Source organism: Peromyscus eremicus, chromosome 20, assembly GCF_949786415.1.
Source record: "Peromyscus eremicus chromosome 20, PerEre_H2_v1, whole genome shotgun sequence".
Lineage (NCBI taxonomy): Eukaryota > Metazoa > Chordata > Mammalia > Rodentia > Cricetidae > Peromyscus > Peromyscus eremicus.
The window spans coordinates 56,559,516-56,581,138 of record NC_081436.1 but is presented as its reverse complement, the minus strand read 5'-3'; the positions used below and the strand labels follow the sequence as shown (position 1 = coordinate 56,581,138).

Below are 21,623 nucleotides of genomic sequence, written 5' to 3'. Positions count from 1 at the left end.
AGGGGCTAGGGAGGTGGCTCAGTGGATAAAACATATGCCGCAGGAGCATGAGGATCAAAGTTTAGATCCCGAGCATCCACATAAAAAACCAGGCAGGTGTAGGTGTGGTAGCAACATGTAATTCCAGCACATTGGAGCCAGGACCAAGGCAAGCTGCCTAGGCAGACTTGCCAATATTGGCATTATTTTGTTAATTGTTGTCATTTGCATTTAAGGAATCGTAAATACTGGTTTGGTTTCCCTTGAATTCCCTTTATGAGCTAAGATTTAGGCAACACCATGTTGAACAAAAGAAGAAGGACTCCCACCTCAATAAATAAACTGAAGAAGGATATAACATCATAACATCACAAGTGGCTCCCACAAAGGCTTACTAGGGACAAGAATGGGAGCAGAATACATTACTTCACAAATCAAAATTCAGGCCATGACCCCTACTACTCCAAAAGATGGTAGGAAACACTGCTTGGTTTTGGAACAGAAAAGAAAAGAAAAGAAAAATCAATGAATGCACAGTGCTGTCTCTTACAGGAACACAGAGCAAACTATAGAATGTTTAAGAAATAAACAGCTGATTCAGCATAATGGAGCTGGAACTAGAGGGGCATAAGTGAGACTCCGGGATATAAAGTTCAAGGAGGTCCTCATCACCGGCACGGAAGGGCACACAACATCCCGGTTTGTGCCTTGTTCTGGTCCCGAGAGTTTACCACAGAAAACCTAAGGAAGACAAAGGTGCTGCTTGTCTCTACAGTGCCCAGGCCACACAGCAGCAGTCCTGACACAGAAACACAATTTGAGTGTCTGAGAAACAGAAAGAAGAATCAGGATTGAAATAACGAAGGAGAAGTGGAATGCTGATAGGGTTCAGATCTCATGGTCCTCCAGACTGTGCCAGGAGTTTGAGATGTATTTGGGATACAATGGACATACTCCATTGAAGCACTTAAGTTGGGGAACCGAAAACTCTTGACTGGTTTTCTAGCAATCACTCTCAATGCCCAGTGGAGGAGAGAGCACAAGATGAGTTGGGAGGCTACTGAGTAGGGAAGAAGATGGCCATTGAGTGACCTGTAGATGGTAGCAGATTTAGAAAAAAGAAACACGATATATACTAGAGAAGGGTATATGCATTACTGAGAAAAAAAGGAAAAATATTTAAGCAATGCAATGAACATTTTATCTTATTTGGAGCCAGGGGAAAACAGGAAAGAAAGTTTTGTCTTCCTATTTAAGTATGTGTTACCTGGAGATGAGGGAGATGCCTTTATTCTCAATGGAAACAGGTTTAAACAAGATGTTTATTTATTTTAAAAAAAATAAATAAAATCAATAACAACAACAAGAAAAACCTATTATCATAGGCCCAAAGAAATACATCTCCCATTCTCACCCAAAGAACCACAAACAGTACAATGGTCTAGAAAACTACTGGCAGTAACAATCAAGAGCCTCACATCTCCAGCTCTTTGGTAAAGGGAATGGCCGAGACAGGATGCTTAGACTCAACCTCTAGCTCTGCCACTGCCAACTCTATGACCTTGGGAATACCATTCACTCATTGGTGCCTTTGATGTTTCATCTGTAAAATGGGTGAAAATAAGGTATGTCAAGAGGGTTTTGGATGCCTAAATAATATATAGCCCTGAACTATGTTTCAAGGGGCTGAATAAGTCAGTGATGGAGAATTTGACTAGCATACCTGAGGCTCTGAGTTCAATCCCTAGCATCACAAACCAAAACAGAATGTAACAAGAAAGTATGTTTGGCACACAATTAAGTAGCCAATAAATGTAATCATTTATTGTGATATATTATTATATCCATTCTGTCAATGGGATATAGGAAAAAAATGAGAAAATCTCATAAGATATTTATTCATTCATAGCAGTATTTTAAATAAACACTTCAGGGTTTTAAAATTTTTATTATTAGAGCTAGAAAAATGGCTCAGTGTTTAAGACTGCTTCTTGCTCTTCCATGAACCAGATTTGGGTTCCAAACCATCAATCAGGCCATGTGCTCATTCACATGCCCCTGTAACCCCAGCTCCAGGGGCTCTGATGCCCTCTTCTGGCCTCTGAAGGTACAAGCACTTACATGCACACCCACACACATACACATAATTAAAATTAAATCTTAAAATATAATTTTCAGTATTATCTGTCCAACAGAAAATAGATTTTAAAATGTTATGAGGACTATTCCATGGTGCAGCCACTCCAAATTGTCAGAATAGTTAAGAACATATATTTCATATTTACACCAGAGAAGGAAAAAAAAACTGGAATGAAAAATCTAAAATGTTAATAGTGATTGTTGCCTTAATGGAAAGATTACTGGCAGTTTTGTTGTGGTGATGTATCTATCTGTCTCTAAAAATTAATGAATTTTGGAGTCATAATCATTTTAGAAACTACATTTTAAAAAGCCAACTCCTTATATGAATGCAAGTATAAAAAAACTTACCATTTGGTCCCAAAACCAAACACTTAAATATATTGACAACTAGAAGGTTTACTGCAAAACAAACAACTTTCAGAATCTAAATTTTTTAAGGGGTGGTATGAGTAATTCATGTCTTTATACTCAATTATTAAATATCATTTATTTACTTACTTACTTACTTTAAAAATACTGTACCGGTTAAAGAAACAAACTTATACTTTCTTGTATTAATAAAAGAATATATACACATTCCTAATTCTATTTTCTGGTTCACAATATAACCAGTTTCTTTTTTTTGCTCTGTTAAAAGTACTACACAGCCTAGAACATAGCTCAGTAATGGAGAGCCTCTCTAGAAACCTGAGGACCTGGGTTCAATTCCCAGCAACATTTTTCAAAATGTTGTTGTACTATGTACATAAACAAAATGTACTCTGAAGGCATTTTATGAACAATGAAATCATAACAGCAGTATAGTTATTTCTCTGGAAACCAAGTTCTTAAGACTGACATACGGTTTAATTTTCACAATATATTCAAAATTAATAAAAGGCTCCTTTACTTAATCTTCTTAATAGTTGGAGAAAATCTGAATTAAACTGTTAGATAGAAAAACTATTGTAAATTCTATACCAGTGCTAACTTGAGCAATAGTAATGAGTTCAATTTTTAGCCAGATAAAGATTTCTAGAAGCAGAAAGAACTAGTTGCAACTATAAACTAGGAAAGACTTATTTTTTTTTTAAATTTCTCTATCAACCACTAAAGATGGAATCATAAGCACTTTTCCCCATATGTCTACAAGGTGAAGTATCTAGAAGAAAAATCAACCACGGATGGGCTATAGGCACAATTCCTAAGTGGCTAGCTGTCATGGTGGATCAAGCTTTGAGGAAACTAATTCCTCTCAGGTGGCCTTATTTGTATTCTAAACACGCAGTTGATCTCAAAGATGTTCCTTCCTCTTTTCTCTCAACCTTCCACAGGGTGTTTAAGTTGCACCAAATGTTTTTTGTTTGGTTGGGGTTTTTTTTCTATTATTATTATTATTATTCAATGAACCTCAAAGTACACCAGGCTGAATGAAGCAGCTTTTTGCTCACTTAGAGGCTTCCCTGAAAGCTGTTAACAGGAAACATCACAAGAAGATGCCTAACAGAATTCAGGTTTGCAGAAGGCTAGCATTTCACCCCTGTTAGCACATCTTTTTTGATGTTGTTCTACTACTACTGTTCCAGGAGACAGAAGCTACTAGAAGATGGGGCCTCCCGCCTCTGACAAGCAGTACCCTGACACACATGAAAGCATTTGATTTTCCTGTCATGACGTCAACTCACCATCTTGGTTCGCACAGATCAACTCGTACCATGAAAATGTAGTAGCTAATTGAGAACTAGGGTTTGTTTTGTATTGTTTGGGTTTTGGTTTTGTTCGTTTGTCTGTTTTGCTTACTTTTGCTATGAACCCTCTGTTTCACAACAAAGTATCGACAGCTGAAGGGAACAGTTTTTAATAGAATTTCAGCTAATAAATGTAGAAAGAATTTTCTTAAAGCCACACTATTTTGCAACCTCTAATGAAACTGATGACTCAGACACAGATCATCAATAGAAGAAAGCGTCAGATGAAAGGTTAATGGGAACCTGACAATGAAGGGATCAAGCCGGTACCATATTACCCCATTTTCTTAGTCTTAGTATCACAAGACATGTGTGCTGTGCCCTCTGGTGTAAGGCACCATGAAATTCACAGAAACCCCTGTGACGTATCCTCGCCACAGGAGTGAACGTGCATCTACTCAAGACTTCCAGAAAAGTCTTTCAGTTCACCAAAATTGTAGAAGATAAAGGAAGACGTTAAATGAATCACACAAAGTAGACAAATGCCAAACGTTAAACAGTCCATGGAAAACTGACCTTAAAAAAAAAAGAAAAGAAAAAACTAATTCAATGGCATACACAATGAGTGGCAAAGAAATACTATCCTAGAATCCAGAAACCTTGAAGAAGTGTAATATACATGTGGAGATGTCACAGGTAATGGATTAACATGAATAATAATGGGCTAGTTAGCTTTCTGTTGCTGTAATAAACATCATGACCAAAAGCAGGTTGGGGAAGAAAGTGACTTATTTTATCTTATAATGGCCATGTCACAATTCACCATCGAGGGACATCAGGGCGGGAACCTTCAAGAGGGAACTGTAGCAGAGACCACCCAGGAGCACTGCTTATTGGCCTGCACCTTCCCAGGGAAGTACTGCCCACAGTGATCGGGGCCTCCTACATCAATTAGCAATAAATAAAATGATTCTGCATATGTCCACGGGTCACTCTAATGGAGATAATTCAACTGATGGTCTCTCAGGTGTGTCAAGATTAACCATCACAATTTACAGGCATATAACAAATACTTGAAAGAATCTTCGGGATATTCAACTAAATGAATGAGTGGGTTGCTACCCACTCATTTTTCTTTTACTTCTTTTTTAATGTTGGTTCATGCATGCCAGCTATACAAAAAGAACTGAGACAATTGAGGAAATCAATTGTCTAATCAAATGGTTAATAACAGGTATTGCCAAGGAATAACTAATTTTGTTAGGCACCTGAATGACATTACATTCTGGCAAAAAACATATCCATGTTTACAAAAAATTCAGAATATATAGCATAAGATATTATAAACCTAGTATTTGCCTCATAGCATTTCAGCCAACAAAAATGAAATGACAAAACATTAAGTATAGAAAGTTCTCGACTGTTTAATTTTCACAATAGACATGAGGATTTATATACTATTTTACCACTCTTTCTTGCTGTACACTTGAAAAAGTATACAGAAGCTTAAGAAGAACAAGACCTGTAAACAACATCATCAATGGACTCACTAATGTAGATGTGGGAAATCTCAAAAGGCCCCACCCCAAGATGAGAAGCCACAAGGCAGTTAATGGCTGCTGAGAAAGGGAGAATTGGTCTTCTTCAGGATCAAGCCTCCTGATTGATTATTGACTCCCAAGTGGTCTGTCGGCCCTAAACAAATACACATGCAAGCAGCACTAAATAAATTCAGCAGGCTGCATTTATATACATGCACACACACATATGTAACAAAGAAGAAGAGGTCAGCAATTGAAGCAAGAATAAAGAGAATACAGAAGTTGCAGGGAGAAGGGAGGGGTGGAAATGAGGTAGAGTACATATGTCTAAAATTCTCAAAGCAATTATATAGCTTCACGAGAACTTTATGTAGCATACAAATGGGAATGGCCCATGTGCTTCCCAATGCCAATGTCAGATACTGCTCATCATTACAGGGACAAAAAAATATGCCTCTAACACCACAGGCCATGATAGCAGGCCATCTTGAGGTTGCTATATTATTCCCTAAAAGGTGCTTAAAGCTCTTAGAGGACAGTGAATTTCAGGGGGAGCAGCTGAACCCAATGTTCAACCACTGGAAAAGCGATAAGCAATAAGAAGCAAAATGAATGTGTGGATTTATTCTATCAAGGAATGAATGAGCGAATCTTTAGATTCGTGGAGTTAACTAAGACTGCACAAGCAGAGAGGAATTGGAGATTATATACTCCAAATACTAGCATGCATGGAATCTCTCTAAAACATCCCATGCCCAAGGTCACAGTGTGCCCAAGTCCATGGACCACCATTAGGCCCACTCTTGCTTCATGCGGAATACACCTGACTTCTGTCACTAATACTGCTTCATTGGTACTGTTATCACCACATGACAACATCTGTTCTATGGAGTTGTTATGAAAATCAAAGAGGGTTTAAGGACTGTCGAGTTTGATTCAGTCAGTATGTTATATGCAGTACTCTGTACTCCAAAAATATACCTCATTCCCAGTACCTGTGATTGTGACCTAATGTGGAAACAGGTTTTCACAGTTGCAAATAACATAACAGTAAGTTGAATGCTAATACAGAATAACTGGTATTCTTTATCTGTTGTGAGTTTGCTGTAAGAAAGTTTCACCATGTATCCCAGGCTGGCCTTGAATTCCTGATCCTCCCTTCCTCAGCCTCACAAATACTGGGGTTCACAGGCTTGTGCCACCACATGTAGCATAACTACTGTTCTCATTAGGAAAGAGAGAGAAAGACAGGGGAGGTGACAGATGAAGGGGGAGACCGGCTGGTGTCATCCTGTCAGCCATCCTAAGGACACTGGGGCTACCGGAAGCAGGAGAAGACAAGGGATCCCGTCTAGGGTCTCAGCAGAGGCTTAAACTTGCCAGCGTATTATTGTCTTAATATTGGACAAGCAGCTTCCAAACCTGCGGGAAAGTAAGTTTCTGGTGTTTATATCCAACCAGACTGCGGCGCTTGGTTGCAGCAGCCCTAGGAAATAACACAACATCAGAGTGTGTGCTTCCAATACACTTCTGAAAGGAGTAACATTGAGAATAGTACAGAAGATTGCTACAGGTCGGGAACTTAATCTGCTTTATTCCTGAGTCAAGATAAACATGTCTCTTAATACAGCCCATTCTTATTTTGTCATATTATTATCTTAGGATAAGTAAAAAAAAAAAAAATCAATGAAGTTCAATGTGATATCACAAACCTATTACCCCAACATTAGCAAAGCTGAAGCAAAAAAATCAGGAGTTTGAGGTCAGATGGGGCTACATAGTAATCTCTTTCGATAAAAATAAATAAATAAATAAAACTGCTGGGCGGTGGTGGTGCACACTTTTAATCCCAGCACTTGGGAGGCAGAGCCAGGCAGATCTCTGTGAGTTCAAAGCCAGCCTGGTCTACAGAGCGAGTTCCAGGATAGGCTCCAAAGCTACACAGAGAAACCCTGTCTCAAAATAAATAAATAAATAAATAAATAAATAAATAAATAAATAAATAAATAAATAAATATAAATAAAAATAAATAAAACCAACTAATCCAATACCCTATTTCTCCACAATTAGTTCTTTACCCTTAAAAAGTAGAAACGTTATGTATTGTATAGTTAAGATTTCATCAGTCAATTCATCCCATAATTCCCAGCTACTGCTTTGTTTCTATGATCAGTCACTCACCATATTAAATGTTCTATTCTGTTTCACATTCTATAAAACAAAACGTGGTTTGCATACGATTTGTCTTTGATCGAATCTCTAAGAAAATACTACTTCAAATAAGGCTAAAGACAGAGACCTCCACTGTGCCAAAGAATCCTCTCCAGTGAATGTCAATTCCTTCCTCATCAAATACAGTATATAAGTGCAGTAAGTATCCAAAGAGGATGTACCCATACTGCTTTATCCAGACAGGTTTTTAAACCCATCAAGCTCTTTCAAATTGTAGTTGTTAACGTTTTTCAAGTACTTATCTTCTACTCTAGTTACCTCATTATAGAAACAATATTTATATGGTACCAACTCATGTTGGTTATAGCTGTAATTCTTCACACTGATGTCACTGACATATAAGAACTGATAATCATGCCTTCTCTTTTAGGAATTCTGACCAAACATCAGTGTGCATTACTTATGACCGAAGGCTAGACTGATGAGCTAGCTGTTTTATGATTACTTGCAGAAGTAATTTTGTTTCACGTCCTCTGTTTAGAATGGAGTCTCATCATCTGAATTCAAACAGTTATCAGCAAGAATGAATATGTAAGTAGCTATTGGGTATCATATGAGTTCAGTGTCCACATTCTGAGCTGTCCTGTGTGAATGGTCCTCAAACATCCTGCATTTGGCACTCCTATGAGGCTCCCTGGGTCTTAGAAAAAAGCAAATTCTAAAGTCAGGGTGTTTAAGTGTCTCTTTAATTAATTTATATATATATATATATATATATATATATATATATATATATATATAAATGTTTATCTTCCTCTATGAAATATTTTAATTTTACATTAATTCAGAAAAGTAAAGTAATTCACATTCTCTTCCCACTTGATGAGTGTCACTCACACACTGGAGATGGCTATCTTTTCTCTGCTCTTTCTTCTTTTTCCTAGGAGTAATTGTCGCTGCCCCCCCCCAATTTCTTCAAACCTTTCTCTCTGAATTCAACCAAACTTGAGTGCTGGATGTACAGAAGCCTTAAGACTAGCACTGAAATCATTTCAAGTCATAGGCATGCTGAGGTCACCCTTAGTAGCTGCAGAAGAGTAATGCTCTGAGCTCTGCTTAAAGGAGCAAGTACATCCCACTTCAGGCATCTAATCTTCAAGGAGTATTTTTCAAGTTTTTTCTAGCAATTTTTAGATAATACATCTTAAAGGAAGAGGAAAAGATTTTTCATAATTGGCAGAATTCATTGAAGCACAATACTAACTATGGCATGACTTGCCATCAGGAGTGGTCAAACATGCTTCCCCAACTCCAAACAGACTAATCTCAACCAACCCACTAAAAGTGCTTTGGGAAACGACCAGTATCCACTTTACAGACATCAGTGAGTTTGTTGTTGTTTCCTAGTTAGTTGGTCTCCTGACCCCAGCAAAGTTTCTCCACCATGTTATGCTAGAAAAGGTGGGTAGCAACATCACATGGAAGAAAGGCTCCAGGAAGAACAGTTCTACCTTCTCTACACCATTAGGTAGGTATCAAGACCTTTAGAGAAACAGAAAATCTGAGCAAGTCAGTTCATTCCATTCATCTAACTTTCAGCTGTTTTCTACTACCTTTTCCTATCATAGAACACCCAAGAGCCCCCTTCAAGTACCCTACAGGCCTGATCCTTAAGCATATATACACACACAAGGAGATGGGATGTGTATGTACGAGAGAAAGCACCTTTACAACATCAGGGAAAAAAAGCGTCAAAAGTTAGCTTTAATTTTTCACAAATTATTTGTCTATAAGACACACACACACAAAAATCAAAGACCAAGACTGCTTCATTTTATTACCTACTTAGATATGGGAACCTGGGAGCCCTGACTGAAATTCTCCCCAGTTATGGGGTCTTGAGCAAGCATCTCTCAAACTGGGCAGGGCATTCATTCAAAGACCATCAGTGGAGTGGCCATGGAATGGCTGAGAACAACAAACACGGTTATCTCAAAGGGATCTATCTTGGAGGGTGTATACAGGATGTGTCATTTGATCACAGAATATATACTGCACTGATTCAATTAATCCTCATGGAGAGAGAAGAACAGAATGGACATCCCAACTGGGAAAGCAAAAAAGTGAGGGTTAACTGTGCAGGTTAACATTGACATAGCATAAATCCCTCTACATTAAAAGCTAGATTTGAATGAAAGGTGTGTTGGAACACCTGTGAGGAGAATAATGAAGTAACAGATTTTTAAACCGAGTTACATTTTATTATACAAGATAGTGAAAGTACACATTTTGGAAAAGGTAAATTTTATATTTTCAAATAAGATTAGATAATCATTTTAAGCACTAAAATATGAGAGGTACATGCACATGTGTGATGATGGATCCAGCTGTAAAGATTAAGGAGAAAGGTGAATTTGGAGTCCTTTGGGCAACTCCAAACTTCATCAACAGCTTAAACTTTTAAGCATGCACTTTAATGGAAAATATTTAAATAATATTTTTAAATTGAATTTTTTCTAAGATAGTAGAGAAGTTGGTGTTTAATTGCAAACTAAGACAATTTCTAACTTTACTATTCACATCCCGGGTATTAAAACTGTGAGGCTGGTTCAGATTTCCTTTCTGTAAAGAAGATGAGGCACCAAAGCCAAAAGTGCCTGGGACGAGTTAAAGCTTTGGGTACTTATTGCTTTTGTTCCTCTATCTAATGACATCAAGACAAGCACAGTATCAATGGAGAAAGCAAAGCAGGGCTGCCAGGGAATCACAGGTATGAATCCTACAGAAACTTAAGAACAAAGCAAGAAAAGAGTGCAAAGTGTGCCCTCTATTGGTCTATACATTTTAATTGCTGAGGTGGTTGATTCACAAGCTTTATTTCCTTGGCAACAGGTAAGGGACAAAAGTCATTATGGTACAAAAATCATTTAATGTGCTGACACAGAAGCTAGGATCTAGCATAAACAGGCCACTCCAGAATGCAAGCATACCAAACCCTGGCTCTAAGCATTCCGTAGACTGATGCATCCAGTCATAATGTAGCTGGCGCTGCATATCATTGGCTGAAAATTGCAACAGAAGTTTACATCACTATAACTATTTCTCTGTAGACAGAAATGGCTAGAGAGAGATATAATCCTTGTTAGTGGGATGAAATTAGATCATTTGAGGTTTTAACAAATTCTTTTATATTTAGTATGTTTTAGAAGCTCTCTAGATTTACATAAAATTAAATCAACTATCTTTTTTTTTTGTTCAATCCAAATGTGTTAACTGTGATGGTTTTAGTGTTGCTTCCTCAGGGAGGAACAACCTTTTTTCAGTCTTGCATTTTCTATACCAGAAGCTGACACAAGATGGTGGGGTAACCAACACACAAACTAACATCTGTGCGTAGCTAAAATCCGTGGAAAGTGATAGCACCATGAGCATTTCATATCCATGGAACAGAACTGGGTCTTTACATGGGACATTGTTTCTTGTCCCTCTGTAGGCAAGTGATGGAGGTTCTTGGAAGAGGTGTGTTGTCTTAAGGAGGGCTTTTCCACTAGAAAAGTGAACTATTATCTTTGAGGAAGGGGACTGTGCCAAAGAAAATATTTAATGTGGCTTTATGGTAGGTGTACCCCTAGTGAATGGCTGAAACTCCACTCAGGAAGTAACAGCTTTTAGAAAACAAAATTTGCATTACTTTGAAGCACCATTAGACACCATGTTCCTTAAGAAAGTTTCTCCACTATGCAATTAACTAACATTTCTTAAACTATTAAAGGAAAGAGTTGAAGCCTGGACCACTTGGACACTTTAGGGAAAGGTCTAGCTCTACATTGTCCTCCCTGCCCCCAAAGGAAACAAGTTTTCTTTTAATTTCAGGAAGTGTACAAAAGCTGTTGACCCTCTCTTGAACCCCAAATTAACCACCTCTGCTCAGTGGAAATGTGCTGAGCAAGAGAACTTCTCTTTGATTAGTATTCCTTTCATCAATATACCATAAAAATGAAATGGCTTCAGTAAATTGTATTTTCCTCATATAACAAGGTAAGAAAAGCTACCTCTAATTGGCTCCACTATATTTTAGAGTAAAAAAGTAAATATACATTGGTACGTTTGTCTACTCTTTATTGGTTATTCTGATTATAATGTATGCATATCCATAAAATACATGCCAACATAAATGCATGCATATAGACAAATGAAAGTATAAATATATACATATAGTCACATGTTCTGACTCTGAGTATTAGAAATAAGATGTTGCTATAATTCATATACTGGAATGGTGAAACATCAATTATGCAAATTTTTACCACTACACACTTATGGTCCCTTAGTTAGTAACCCCCCTTAACTTCCATTTATTTTATGTCAGTTCTTTATTAGCATATTATGATTTGTAGGACACGTCTAAACTAATAAAAATCTGTAGCCTCAAAACCTTTTAGATCAAAATAAAAAAAAAGACTTGTATTTTTTAGCACATATTTATATAAAGACATACCATATCATGTACAGGAAATGCTGATTAATTCAGAAGGGTTGGAGTTTAGTTCTGCTTATCTTCTTCTTGACTATTAGCTTTAAAATTCACATATTATCTTACTAAGCAGCTCATCTTTCTTATCGGGCAAGCCCTACCTACACACTGCATTGAAATGTCAGGATTCTGTAGGGAATTAACTAATCAAACTCTACCTAGCCTCTTCACATCTATGGAAGAACTTGACTTTATATACACACGAACAAACACACTTGTGTCTCTCAGAGTTATGATTTCACGAATTTATTATATCAAAGTTGCAAGCATAAAAATAAAAGTTAAATGTTTCTTGCACTGATTTATCTACAGTATTAGTATAAATGTCTTTTAAGCAATATATATCTTTCATTTAATTTCTCCTTGGTGATTTATTCATTCATATGAATACAAGTATATAAGTCCATTATTGCCCCTTTCTCTAAAAGAAGTGGTTTTGGAAATGCAGGCATGCCTGTCCCAGAGACTTTCCTACCCTATCCCCTAGTCACAAACCATTTAGGAAAGTCTATCATTTAAGTGATAGGCAGGTGCTGGCATACTGTGAATTTCAAAGACTTACAATGTGTGATGGGTGGGGATGCTTAGACATCCACAGTAAATAATGAGACTACAACTGGCAGTTAGCATTCAAACTCCAACTATGTGCAGAACACTGTATTAAAATCTTAAGTCACCCAAATTTCCTAAGAACAGACAATGAAATATATTTGATATCTGTTTAACAGAAGCTTGTACAGGGAAGACTCTGCTGGGTACAGCAAGGATTGTCAAGACGGCAATACCATAGTGCTGATCTAAAGAAGCTCAAAATAGGATACCACACATAGCAAAATAACCAGAATAAGGAAGAAAATAAGAACCACTTAGAATTAGCATGAAAAGTAAGCAATTAAACAGGGACAGCATCATTGGGCCTCAGGAAAGTGAAGCAGGTAATTCCATGAAGGCTTCCCAGAAGCAATGGCATTTTTAACTGGGCAACCTAACACACCCAACAATACAAGTGAAGTAGCTTGATGCAATTTAACTATGTGGTGTTGGGGGGGGGGGTTTGTAGGAGCTTGGGAACAGGCTTCAATCAGAAGGTGAGAACACTGACTACCATATGAGAGAGGTTGACATTGACCTTGTGGGTAAGATAGAGGCTGGAGTGTTTGGGGTTTACAAGCCAAAATGTGAGTAGATCTGTGGCTGAGAATGAGGCACATGGTATCATTCTAAAGGATGGAGCATGGAAGACAGAGATGCTGTTAGATGGAGACTATGAGGTCCAAGATAGGAAATATGTTTGGAAGTAGAAAAGATATACTTATTAAACATAACTATATTTAAGGCAAACTCTACTACAGCGGTTCTCATCCTGTGGGTTGCAACCTTTTTAGGGGTTGAATGACCCTTTCACAGGAGTCTCCTAAGACCATCAGAAAACACAGATTATTTACATTACTATTCATAACAGTAGCAAAATGATAGTTATGAAGTAGCCGTGAAAATAATTTTATGCTTAGGGTTGCCATAATATAAGGAACTGTATTAAAGGGCTATAGTAGCATTAGGGAGGTTGAGAGCCACTGTTCTACAATAATGGATAGCTTCAACTATATTGAACTAATGAAAAATTTAAAAGGCAACAAAAATGTCAAAGCAAGAGCAAGGTTCACAGTCTTAACACACAGAAACCCCATGAGTGGAAACCAGGAACATAAGCAAAGGCACATATCCAGGGGAGAGCCACGGGGAGGAAATAAGTTGTCAAGCTCGAGTTTATATAAAACATCTATCCAAGTATTACTACTTGTTGGGAAGTTGGATGTGATGTAATCTGAAGCTCAAAACAAAAACATGAGAACAAAAATTGAAGACTATTTTTGGAAGTAAGAGTTGAAGTAACAGGGATGGGAGGGAAATAAAGAGAATAAAGGTAAATAATACTAGGTCCCACCAATTCTGAATAAGAACCAACAAATAGGAATAGGGAGAAAATCAGAACTAAAACCTACACTGTGGTATCACTAGGTAGAAGGAGAAACCCTCATCAAGAAAAAGACAACAGGGTTATCTCCTGAGAGAGGAAAGTAGAGTATGAATGGCCATCAAGAAAACTCTTTCCAGGCTGGTGAGATGGCTCAGTAGTTAAGAGTACCAGCTGTTCTTCCAGGGGACCGGGGTTCAGTTCCCAGCACTCCCATGGCAGCTCACAACTGTATGTAACTCAGTCTCAGGGGATCTTCATCTCTGGTCACCAGGTTACTAGGTACCAGTTGCATATGTATAACACACAAACACACACATAGGCGAAACTCCCATACATACCCATACATTTTTAAATTGCAAAGCTATTTTTTAAAGGTAACTTTCTCATCAACCTCTACTTTGCTGTTAACCTAAAGCTACTGCAAAAGCAAAGTCCAACAATCTTGAGTAGAAAATTCTCTCAGGAAAAGGATGGGACGGAAGCCAGATTGTAGCCACCTGCTGCGTGAATGAAGCCCACAAGATTACCAATCAAAGCAAGGAAGAGGAGGCGAGTGGAGGAGAGGCGACTGTACGGTGATGTGACATGGGGCAGCGGGGGGGGGGGGGGTGGCACAGGAGAAAGCAAAGGAGTACATGTGACACACAGACAGAGGGGCCACTATCTGAGAAGCAGGTGGCTAGCAAGACAAAAAATGGGTAGGAAAGGCCAGGGAGGGGCTCAGGATGAACAAAGTGTGATGCCATGTATGTGTGGAAAGGCTATAACAAAGCCCATTGTTGTGTGTGCTAACTGAAAAATAATTAAAAACAAAACTTGGGGTTAGCAGCGCGGTAGCAGCATAGCTAAAGAGCCCAACAGAGAGAATGGTCCCAGAGGAGAGAAGAGAGCTGAGATGGGCCTTGGAGAGAAATAACACCCACATTTCCTCACCCTACCATGATCCTGATCTTTACATCCTAAGAGAAAAACAAAAGGGAGTGAAAGACAAGAAAAAATAAGTAAAAAGACAGACAGGAAGGAAGGAAGGAAGGAAAAAAGAGAAAAAACCATTTTAGTTCTGAAAACCGAAATCTCCATTATCAAACCTTTTCTAATGTACTTTCTTCACAAAGATGAAAACATGCATACATATACACCTTTGTTTTGATACATGCATATACATATATTATCTACGCATTTTAGTATCATGAGCATCTTGTACATTTTCTCCAGCTGAAAATACAATACTGTGTTCCCTCGTGATTAATCCTTAGTTTGCTATTGTTGATGAAAGAGTGGGGTAATGACCCTAATGACATCTTGCAAAGTACCAAAAATTTAAACCTCAGTATCATCCCAAATCTTACCACTTCTTTTCAGCAAAGTGTTGATCAAGCGTTATAGCAAAAGATTTGTCTGTCATCTATTTTCTGGGCTTGGGGGAATAAGAGTAATTACATCCAGAAAGGGGGACGGGGGCGGGGGCGCGAGATTTAAAGACAGTCAATTGAAATAAAAGAAATAAAAGGATAAGAAGCCCAGATAATCTATGAACTGGCCAGTTCCTGAATAAATCAAGAGGTAGTTTTGCATTAAGGAATTAGAAGTGTCATTTCCAACTTGTGATTGCTGCAAATATTGGATTCTACTCAGGCTTGGTTTTAAGAGCACATAAAGTAAGCCAGAATTAAATGGAAGGCTAGGAGAACATCACCTATTCTGAATCCCTTCCAAACGTCAGCGGCAAATAAGATGTTGGTGTGAGCACAGCAATATTCTAACCTCCTTGTACTGGTGGAAACACCGGCCAGAAAAAAATGATGCAATAATGCTGGATGCAAACACAGCCAATGGGAAAAAATAAGGGTGAAGAAAAGAAAGAGCATGTTTATGTTGAAAGTTAAACATCACATTAACTTTTCTGAACTACTTTGGAACTTTAAAAAGTAAGCATGCATATGAAATGTATTTTGAAGCTTTTAAGTGTAGGTTAATATGTTCCATGTGCTAGTTTGTATTTTTGCAAGGATACTGGAAGATATAAGCCACTATTAAAAAGTACTTATGGAAAACAAATACCTCCAAATCTCTCCATTAAATTATAAATGACAAACAAATTAATTTAGCTCTATACAGCTAAAGAGAAATTGTTTATCTTTTTCTCCAACCTCGGCTGCCAGAAACACACCACACTGTTTGTGATAAACACTTCATCTTTGTAGAAGCCGCCAAACCTAATTTCGGGAACACAAGATGTTATGGACGGAAGAAGCTGGAAGCTTCTGAGAGAAAAGGCTGCAAGCCACAGCACTTGGAGTGCCGTACCCACCAGCAACACAAAGTCACAGGTCCCTAAGCCCGGCTGCTTTCCAGAGCTTCGAGAAGTCTCCTCTCTATGTGAGTCCCTGACTTTGCTGTAACCACCCAGATCCGCAGAGTGGAGGTGGTAGAAGATCTCCACCACATTCCAAGCTCAAGAAATTCAGAGAGGCCATAATAAAGTTATATTTTATATTTTCAGCAGTTCAGCTCACAATGTGGCTTACAATCACCCCATAAAGTAAATAAATAAAATTAAAGAACCCCATTTAAGAATACAAATAAATCACAAGAACCCAAGATACCTTCAGACAGCAGTAGTTAACAGCAGCCAGTAGGGACTACAGACCGAATGAAAAGAAAGGAAGGAGGAATGACCAATGTGAACACTTAGACCATGCAGACACAACAGGAGTTGTCAATCAGCCTGCCAAAATATTGGCATGTGTGTCCCTCCTACACAGATATGCATTCTCAGCACTGTGTTTGTGCCTAATTAATAGAATTATTTCAGCTGGGCCCTATTAGTGACCATCAAATGCACTTTTATGAAATAAAGGGAAGACAGTCCAGTGGCAGTCTATGATGGTCTTCATGGGACAAAGTTTTGCCCCCAAGTTGACACGGTCGATATTTTATTTTCTCAATCCTCTGGATATCTTTGAAATAAAACATAGGGCTAAATGATACATTTGCTCTCTGTTTCAGGCTGGATGCAATTGATTTTAACTGACTAAATGATCCGATCTCTGCCAAGGATTTTATTTCATTAAGAAAATGATATTAAGGAGCATCTGAGATCATGGAGCAGACTAAACATAATGCCAAAGGAGTTCTGAGAATGTGCCACAGTGAAGGTTTGATTATTTGCAGATGGACTACGGAAAAGAAAAAAAAAAAAGAAAGAAAGAAAGAAAACTCAGGTCCCAGGGGCAAGCCTAACCAACCCTGGTGCCATTGCTGCCTACATCCCAGCACACAGCCAAGGAAATAACTCATCTATTATGCTACAACGCCTTTATTTTTTTTTTAAGGAGTAATCACTTTTTTTTTTCCTAGAAGGTAATATTTAACTGCCACTGTGCAAAACAAAGGAGCAAGGGGGAATGTTGGTACCACAACAGGCTCCCGCAAGCCAACTGTCACTCCTGACACGACTTGGCTGGTAGTCAGGCATTCACCGAAAAACTAATTTAAATCAATCTCCTTTGGAAAAAGCCAATTGTTTGGTAGGCACAACAATTGGTGTAGGATCAATCAGTGGACATGAGATCAATTAAAACCAGCTTAAGTTTGTGAAGAGGGACAATTCACACAACTTGAGTTAGATCTCTATTCATTTCAATATTCTCACAATACCGCCCTTAAGCTTCCTTGCAGGGCAGAAAGGCTACTATGACCCTGCACTGTCTAGCCAGCCCTTTAAGTAGTTCCACTTTTAATTAAAAACACAGTGCACCCTTTGTTGGCACAGATAGTGTGGTCACTTTAAAAAAAAACTGTAGTTATTTTAGGCATAAACTTGGGATTCAGGAAGAGACATCTGTTGAGGGAGAGAAGAAAGCCAGAAACATATTTTGATAGGCAATTTTAAAACAGCCATACCAATCGACAACTACTTGAAAGCCTTCAAACTTTATGATATGACAAGGTTGATTTGGCACACGTCACTGTTGCACACTTTCTAATTGGGTTTTTAAATGTCAGAGCTTGGGACTGTCCACGGCAACTGCTGCAAGTGATTTTGCTAAAGCAAGCTCTGAAACAAAATAGGTTCAATTCAGATACCCAAGAAGAAAAGCACAGGCAGAGAGAGCCTGGGGGGTAGCCCTATAGGAGAAATAAAAGCATGCAGTATCACTTCTGGCCGCAGGAGTGCTGTAATGCCCTTCTCTACCAAGCAGCATCTCCGAATTTAAGTTCTCAGACAATGTGCTTAAAATTCTTCTCCACCCAACCACAGGGGCCAGCAGTGTGAATCAGAAATCCATCACTGATCTAGTAAGTCATGTAATCATCAAGAATGTGCCAAGGAGCTTAGGTACTTCTGTATGTTGCAAACATTTATGGACTTCATTGTTTTCAACGAAATGGATTACAATCCCAGTTTTTAAAAGTGTGTGGGGGGGTAGCTTCCCCAAACACTTTGTAACACAGTATAATAAAAATTCGCCAGTTCTGCCAAGTAATGCCTGGAGATATAATAATGGCATGGGGAAAGAGCCCATTGGAAGGGGTGAGATGGAGAGCTACTTTTCAAAGGCAGGTATCAACATGAAATTCTTAACAGCCTTTGGGGAGGAGTTTCTCTTTTACATTTTTATATGCAGTAATCTCTGAAAATAGGAACTAATAAACCAGAGATACACAGCAACAATTAAAAAACAATTAAACACTGGTTCCTCAATAGTCACACATCATCAGTGACCCCGAGCTTTGCTCTGGAATAGGCTAAGCTCTTCAGTTCATAAGAACAGCTTAATGCCCCTCAAACTGCCAATAATAATAATAACAATAACAGTGACAATAAATGTCTTCAAAACTAGCTGCAGGGTCAGAGTCCTTATCCTACCAGAAATTGAGACGTTTATAGCCTAGAAAAACAAAGCTAAAGTCTACAAACCATGACAAATTCTAACTGCGCAAAAGACCAAACTGGTAGTCAAAGACAACTAACTGACTCTCATCAGGTGCTAACAAAAGGCTGTTGTCTACGCTTGCTGGTACTTAGTGGCTATGCCTGTGTGGTTTATGTTTAAGTCTCTCCAGAAGACTTCATTGTGTCTGGTTGCACATGCTCTAAAATGCATTTGACTTAGCCACCGCCCCCAGAAGGACTGGAAGACAGGAGTACAGAAATACGAGCAAGTCGAAGTCTCTGAAATCTTTCTTGGAGGCTTCCATCTGCCTGCACCCCTCACACAAGTGATGGAGAAGTGAGTATTTAAAAAGCCTCAAGTGAATTTCATTGAGGACAAAAGCCCTTCTCCGAAATCGCTGCTTTGAGAAAGCAAACAACCGGACAACATGGGTCTATTTTTAAAAACATTCACGCTGCAGGGGAGAACTCCCCGCGCGAAAGCCGGAGCAGGAGTTGCTTAAGTTCCCATCTCTTCTCAGGTTCCAGAAAAAGAGAACAGTGTTGCTTTTTTTCTTGGCAACTCAGGTTCTACCATGCAACTTGACATTCCTCCCCAACACCGCCCCTCCCCCCCCCATACACACACCCCATGCCAGACCATGTCTAAAGCTATCTGGGGCAGGATTTAGGGCACACGTGGGTCGGGAAATTAAAGACACTTGGACTTCGAGGAAGATGATTAAGAAGACAAAAGGAGAAAACTAGAAAAATGGATGCCACATAAGAAATATGATCCAAAGAAGAGTTCAAGAGAGGCGGACTGTGGACCACATGATGAATCCCTGAGCGCTTGCGCTTGCTTGCGGGAGAGAAGCCCAGCTCGCCCGCCCGGCTCCCAGCGCTTCTCTTCGCGTCTCACCGCGCCTACTAGGGGCAGAAGAAAGCCTTCTGCTGAGCATTGAGACCCTGAGAGTGGGCAGTTGTAGCCCATACAAGAATTGGGGTGCAGAGCACAGTCCTGTGCACCGAGTCCCCAAAGCCTAAATGTGAATAAGCACTCCCGACACTCCCACCCACTCAGGAACCCGACGCACCTTCAGCCGAGAGCGACCCACCTCGTTTATTGCGTCTCCATCGGTTGCCTTGGCACTGGCTGTAATCCATACAGTTTAGAATGATGAGGGCAAAGGAGAAGAGGCGAAAACGCATCTGGACGGTCGGGCTGGGGAGAGACGCCTCTCAAAAGTCGAGGAAACGCGGGGCTCCTGCAAGGAGACAGTGCGGGTCGCTCCTAGGGAGGACTCACTCGGAGACAGATGCCACTGGCCCTGGGGCTGCAATGGTCAGTTTGACTCGCTCAGCATCGCTCACTCCGCCCGTGAACCTGGGAGACGGAGAAAGAGAAGCAGGGTGGGTGGGGGACCGAGAGAACCCAGAGGAGGTACCTGCACCTTCGCGCCTCTTGTTTTAAAGAAAGGAAGGGGGGCGGGCGCGAACTCACTGGCACGAGCCACTGAGCAGTTTAATGCAGATGGCACAGCTGCAGGAGACTTGGAGAGGAAGGTGATTACAATCAGTGAATTAGCAACCTCTGTGGCGCAGTGGCTTCTGACCCTGGGGAAAGGGCGTTGTGTGGGCTCTGCGGAAGAAAAGGCGCCAGGCGCTCTAAAAGCACCGGAGCGCTGGGCTTTAAAGGGGCGCTCGCTTCGCGCCCCGGTTAGGCTATCCCCGCGCCGCTGCACCAGGTGTGGATCGCCTACCGTGCGCGCGTGTCTCAGGCTGCACGGCGTGCCTAGGCGCGGCGCTCCATCCCAGGCTCGGGAAGCGAGCCGGGCTGTTTGGTCAGCACGTGGGCTCGGAAAAAGTTTGCCAACACCAGCCGGGAGCTCTTGGCAGCTGTGGGATTAGGCCGGCTGCAGCAGGGTCCGCGGACCCCGAAGGTCCTCGGGGCTGGCGGTGCCTGGCAGGAGCGCGCAGCCGGGCAAGCGCGACCACAAGCACTGAGATGCTGAGTCTCCGCCCGCGAGAGAGAGCGATTCCCCGGCGAGGGGCGCGTCCGCTCTCCTCTCGGCGTCCGGGTCCAGTGGCTGCTCTCCGGGCTCTCTCCACGGCTACTTCACGGCTGAGGTTTCTCCCTGTCCGCGCTGGAGGAGACGGGACACTGCCTCGAGGCCGAAGGGATGTGGCCAGGGCACTTTCCGATGGAGATGCAGACAAGCTAAGGCTCGGGATGCTTCTATAAGTAGGTGGTGCTGTGGTCCAAGGCATCTAAAGCCAGGCTGCCTCAGAGTTCCTGGGTCCTAAAGCCAGAAACACGCTCGCTCGGGTTTCCCTGAGGTCCTAAAGAGCACTGACAGCATGCAGGGAGCGTCGCGTAGGAAGAAATGCTCACCAGGCTTTCACAGAGGGATTGTCTAAACTGGACAGTAACTAGCGTGAGGCATAGGGCCTGACCTTGCTGTTCATGGCCAGGGCATCTTCCCTGAAGCGCTGGGCTCACCTCACCACTAGCCTTTCTACAGGAGAATCTGATGAGAAACTGGAGATGCCTTCTCTAGACTGCTTCCTGAGCTTCAGGCTGAGAAGGCTGCTTTTGAAAAACAGAGTTTAAACTTCAGCCACTTTTTTTTTTTTACATGAAAGCACACCTCTGCCCTTTTTTAAAAGTTTAACTCTCTGCCCTGCTCTGCAGGCAGACTTCCCCAAATCTGAGAGCAAGGCTGAAAT

The 21,623-nt window shown here is 40.4% G+C and overlaps 1 protein-coding gene across 1 annotated transcript in view; it reads right to left on the bottom strand.

The window, feature by feature from the left end:
- The window catches only part of Rspo2 (R-spondin 2), a 162,313-nt gene extending 142,043 nt beyond the window's left edge, over positions 1-20,270 (bottom strand). Inside the window, exon 1 of the mRNA XM_059247597.1 lies at positions 19,991-20,270. Coding sequence (XP_059103580.1) covers positions 19,991-20,105 — 115 coding nt within the window. The 5' untranslated portion in view covers positions 20,106-20,270. The remainder of the gene's footprint in view (positions 1-19,990) is intronic.
- Positions 20,271-21,623: the final 1,353 nt, after the last annotated feature.